The 6,000-nt window shown below is 40.3% G+C and overlaps 1 protein-coding gene across 1 annotated transcript in view; it reads left to right on the forward strand.

Moving 5' to 3' along the window:
- Positions 1 to 6,000, forward strand: part of Hmbox1 (homeobox containing 1) — a 136,399-nt gene that overhangs the window by 47,620 nt on the left and 82,779 nt on the right. Inside the window, exon 3 of the mRNA XM_026783169.1 lies at positions 194 to 670. Within this exon, the coding sequence (XP_026638970.1) occupies positions 194 to 670 (477 nt within the window). The remainder of the gene's footprint in view (positions 1 to 193; positions 671 to 6,000) is intronic.

Genomic DNA, 6,000 nt, shown 5'->3' on the forward strand with positions numbered 1-6,000 from the left:
CTCTCAGCTTTTGCATTGGTGCATAAGGCTGAACTTAGTCACTACTGCTTACACAACAAGCATGCCACTTGACTGAGCCTCTCCCTCTCCCTTTGCTGAGATCAAACCTCTTCTGCTGAGGATTCTTGATGGTGAAATGTTTTTGTTAGTTGACAATAAAGACATTTCATTTTTATCCTTTTCTCCCCCCCAGTTTGCTGGAAACCATGTCTCACTATACAGATGAACCCAGATTTACCATAGAACAGATAGATCTGCTCCAACGTCTCCGGCGTACTGGGATGACCAAACATGAAATTCTCCATGCATTAGAAACTTTGGACCGTCTTGATCAAGAGCATAGTGATAAGTTTGGAAGGAGATCCAGCTACGGGGGAAGCTCCTATGGGAATAGTACCAACAATGTTCCAGCATCTTCCTCTACAGCCACAGCTTCTACGCAGACCCAGCACTCCGGAATGTCCCCATCACCCAGCAACAGTTATGATACCTCCCCACAACCTTGCACTACCAATCAAAATGGGAGGGAGAACAACGATCGATTGTCCACATCCAATGGGAAGATGTCGCCATCTCGCTACCATGCCAACAGCATGGGTCAGAGGTCATATAGCTTTGAAGCCTCAGAAGAGGACCTAGATGTAGATGATAAAGTGGAGGAATTAATGAGGTTAGTTACTTTGCCTATTCTGAATTCCCCCCAAAGAGCTATGTTTTTAAGATTGTTTTTAAATAATAGCTTGTATTTCAAAAACTTACCAATAAGAACAATGGTTTCTCCCTCCCTTCTTTGGAAATGAAAGTAAAACTTGAAATTGTGGTTTTAGATCAAACTTTTTTTTTCTTCTCTACTTCAGCCCTTTTGCCACATGATGAGGCTTTTCTGGTTTCTTGATTGTCCCAGGGCTTTCTCTATGTATGGTGTTAGCAGATAGTTTCTGACTGATAGTTATTTAATTCAGTCCTTACTCCTTCATTGTAAATATTTTTCTGAGTGTTAAGGTAGATTTACCATGATGTAGAATACATGCACTCCTCATGTTTCTTTGCATCATTTCTATCAGTGCAACAATTTGAACAACTGTTGGGTCAGAAGTAATTTTCAGTAAGAAGCATAGATACTATCCTGCCCCTAAAAGTCTGAAGTTCTAATTTTAGTAGTAGATGCAACACCCACATGTACTCCATACCTCATCAGTTGCCAAGTTAGCATGTGCACTTGGAGTTTAAATACACACACTACAAGCACACACACACTACACGTGCGCACGCGCGCGCACACACACACACACACACACACAGAGTGAAGCTGAAGTAATTTGGACTTTGTAACAGACCTGGTTCGCTTTGAGGGTAACACACATGTGTTTTCTATCCTATGTCCAGAACTAGGAACTTCCTGAAGCACATGGTGTGGGCTCGGTATGTTAGCTGAGTAGATAAATTTAGCCTAAACCATAAGGCTAAATAAGGATATGGAGCTAGTTCAGGGGATAAAGGTGTTTGGTGCCAAGCCAGAAGACTTGAGTTCCATCCCTAGAACCCATACAGTTGGAGGAAAGAACCAACTCCTGAAAGTTGTCCGCTGACTACAAGCATGCCATGACATAGTGTAATCTTGTACATACACATACAGTCAGTAAGTGAGTAATTTTTAATTTTTTAAAATAGAATAAACAAAAATTTAAAAATAAATTTTAAAATAAAAATAGAAATATACATATTTTTAATTTTTTTTTTATTTTTCCTAGTTAATGACCCAAAAAAGGCATATCTTCAACCTGGTTAAGAATATAAGCTGGATATGGTCACTTATGCCTGTAACTCCAACATTTGGAGGGCCAAGGCAGGAAGATTGCTTGAGTTCAAGGCTAGCGTGGTAACTTCCAGGCCTGTCTTGCCTACAGAGCATTGATCTTTTTTTCCAATAAGCATCAAAAGAAAAGCAGTACAGATGAGGCAGACTTTGGCAAATGTAGTGATGCCTCAGGGTGCAGCACACGTTTTCAGAGGCTTCACATTCTACACTAAGTTAAAATTAGCGAGTTTTTACAAACAGAAATGCCAAAAGCAGTTTTTCAGAATATTTAGGTTGCTGTGTAAAAATGATTGCTTTGTGCTGGAGAGGTGAACTCCTTGGTTAAGAGCACTTGGTCTTGCAGAGAACCCGAGTTTGGTTCTGTAGCACCACCATCTATAACTCTCATAGGAGCTACGAAACTTTCTGACCTTTGCATGCAAGCAAAACACTCATACACCTAAAATAATCTAAAATTAAACATAAAAGGCAAGAGGCTGCAAATAAATTAGTTATAGTTGATAATGAACAGAACTGTAGACTTGTCAGAAGTAAAAACAAAAGTCGTAACTGAGTTTTAACTAGTCCTGAAGATTTTCTGCCATCAGGACAGAATGACGGTGGCTTGACTGTGCAGTGTGGAGATCCATCCTGAGGCACCTCAGTGAGGAGACAGCATTTGGCACATGGCCTCTACTGAGATTGTTTTCAGGGTAGAGTTGCGACACATAGAATCCTTGGCTGCAGGGACGGTGAGGTACATGTAATGAAGAATGTCATACCTCATCGACAGTCAGTGTTAGCAAGCTTCTAGTACTCTGAAATACAAGAGATCAACGAGGCTTTTGGTTCCTCTTCAACTATTAACACAGGTACCCAAGGCTCAGCTGTTGCTGGTGACTTTCTTAGTGCTCAAGATTGAACCCAGGGCTTTATCTTCCACTGAGTCACAGCCTTGGCCCTAGATGGTTTTAGGAATTTAACATCTGTCATTATTTCGAAAGGAGAACCATTTGGGCAAATTAATTACTTTATTCACTGAAGTTTCCATGAGATTTTAATTATCCCACATAGAGAAGATAGTAAAATAGCATTTATTTGTTCAGGTGCTAGCTTGTTCTGTTTCTGCATGTTCACTTGGGTACAGTCTCATGGGAATAACGCGTGTTTCATCTGTGTGCTCTTAATTGTGTAGTTATTAGGATGCTTTCTTCTTCCCTTCCTTTGCTTCTTGCTCAGAACTGCTCCTCTGACGTTTAGGTGGCTAGGGCCCGCTAGACCTCTGGTCCCCTCCCTGTCCTCCACAATTGAGCTCCCCCACCCCAGCTCTGCTCAGGTGTCCCCTTTCTCACTGTTCTCAAGTTTGCTCAAGTCCTTAGGACTCAGGGAAAAGTTGACTGACTGGCTGCTCACATGATGTTTGCAGTCCCAACAGCCATGCTGGGTGCTTGATCAGAGAACCTGAATTCATGAAAATTAATAATCTGCTCAGGAAAGTTTGATTATTGGGTAACTGAGCCTAAATTATATCCCATGTCTTTATTATTATTTTGTTGCTCGTATATTTTTATCACTGACATTATTTATGCCTATAGACTACATGACGCTTTAGGAAAAGCAATAATTATAATTTTTCTAAACAATGTGAATGGCCTTTCTGGGCTTGCCCTCCTCCTTCCCCGACATGTTATCTGCTACTTCAGATCAGTCACTTACTGTAAATAATGAATTCTTATTGGTGAGATCTTAGAGAAATTTTCAAACCGTAGCTCTTTCTGGGTATTCTGTGTCTGTCTAGTGATACACTGTCCTTCCTGTTTGCTAAACACTGACATGACAGTGACCTGGAATTGGTGAGCTCTAGTAGGAAGGATGGACACCTGAGGGCCTTCCTGCCTCCTGTGCTGTGTGAAAAATCCACCTCCTACTTGTCCACAGCTCCAGCCTGCAGGTTCTCCACCCTAAGACATGCTTTGCACATTTTGTTAATTCAGTGAATCTATATTACAGCATATAATTTGAAAGTATATAATGGAGATTTTGTGTGTGTGTGTGTGTGTGTGTGTGTGTGTGTGTGTGTGTGTGTGTGTAGCTTCATCAGGTTATAACTGTACCCTTGATCATTTGTTCAAGAGTCAGACATTTTCTTTTCTAGTTTTGAATTGAGATCAAAAAATGAAGAAGAAAGCCACACTAGCATGTAAATTCTCAGTAAATGGTTGCATGTGTCAACAGTGAAAGCCAACTCATTTTACATTAGGACATCTTAAGAGGCCCATTAGTATGTAAGTATATGCATAAGAATGTATGGCTACATCCACTAATAGAATATAGCAGTGTTTTCCTGCAGTCATGTATGCGTTATGAGATAATGTAAATGAGGCTTATTGGAATTACTAATGTTATACGTTAAGCATGTTGCTCTATACCATTATATACCACATTTTGTTAGTATTTTGTACAAAATTCTGCAGGTTCATACGAACTTGGCTATGTATATCGCTGACACTAAAACATGGGCCGAGCATCCTTGAGCCATGGTGTTTTAAAATTCAAAGCTTCTGAGCACTCTGGTTCACAAGTGAAAAATAATAGAACATATTCCTAGACACAGAGTTATTTAAAATACTATCTCAAGTTACATTTAGTTTCTCTATATAATTATGTAAAACATAGTTGAATTTTGTATTTATACTTGGGCTCTGCCCCTAAGATATTCATTATAAATATGAAAATAGTCCCAGGTTTAAAAGAGAAAATCTGGAAAGGCTTCTGGTCCGGCGTGCTTCAGTGGGGGCGCTCAGCCTGTACTTACTCGTGCAGGCAGGATGCTCATGCTCTGTAGGAACGTGACACCACTGAGTGGTGGTGCGCTCTCCCTCCATCTTCTGCATATAGAACAGCTCTCCCTGTAATGTTCTCTCTTAAAATTGTGCTTTGTATCTGTACAGGGAGAAAGTCGTGAGTGTCTTTCAACTGTGAGATACACTGTGTCGGCTTCATCTTGGGGTGACTTTGAGCTAGCTCCCTTTATAACATCCAGAAGAATGCTGAGGGTGTGTTAACTCGGAGTATGAGTCATCCTAAAGTGTATTATTTTTAAAATATGAGCCCTTTAATATGCTTTCTTCCAGAAAACAAATCAGTGTCATTTTGAATCACCATAAATAACCTCTCCATCCTGATTTGGAAAACATAAATGTACTTGAAAATAAGAATTTAAAGCTGTTGTATAAATTATTTAGATCAGGGTTTCCATTTTACAGCCTTTAATCTCTAGAAAAATTTCACTCATTGAACAAATTAAGTTTTATTATATGAAAAATCCATGCTGACTATGACAGAATCTTTGTACTAAAGAACTTTCCAGGCTAGTAGGATAGATGGGCTATAGAATAGCATTGTGTCCATACTATAATTGTTAAGTGATAGCTTTGTTCAGAGATCTTTGTAAGCTATGATGGATCAGAGAGAACTTACCTAGATAGATGTCAGTTACATCATATCTTCTTAATCTGAAAGCCAGGTGTGGCAGTAGTCCTCTGGAATATGAGTACTTAGGAGGTAGAGGCAGGAGGCTTGCTGGGAGTTCAAAAGCAGCCTCGGCTCTGTAGTAAGACCATGCTCAAAACAAACCAAAGTAAGGAGCATTAGAATCAGGACAGGGTGGGGATGCCACTAGATCCCAGAACTCTAGAGGCCTAGGCAGCAAAACCTCTTTTTCAAAGTGATTCTGGGTTAGACCCTGCCCCATACTCCTATTCTCAGAGACAGACACATATAAAATTTTTGAAAGTGTTTTGTCAAAAAGGCATTCCTGATGAAATCTTACATATATATTAGAAAGGGTTAATGGTGATGTTAACTAGTTTAAAAGGAAGGCAGTGGTGGTTCTCGTCCTGCTGAGAAGTCCACCGGATGAACAGTGCAGCGGTTTGAGAACAGCAGCAGGAAGATGTGGCGTGCACTTCAGGTGCTTCAGCTGAGACCAAGTGCTTGCTTATGTTAGAAGTAAAAAGTGAAACCAGAGAAATAACTGGCTTGTTCTTTAATTCACTAAGACTGCAGGAGTGGACAGCCTTGAGGTATGTGAGATACTTGGTGCGGTGGGAGAAAGGATTCATTCTATTTCGGCAACATGTCAGACTGCCAACAACGGGAGGAAATACGGAATAGGAGAGAGAGAGAGAGAGAGAGAGAGA

This window comes from Microtus ochrogaster, chromosome 17, assembly GCF_000317375.1.
Source record: "Microtus ochrogaster isolate Prairie Vole_2 chromosome 17, MicOch1.0, whole genome shotgun sequence".
Classification (NCBI taxonomy): domain Eukaryota; kingdom Metazoa; phylum Chordata; class Mammalia; order Rodentia; family Cricetidae; genus Microtus; species Microtus ochrogaster.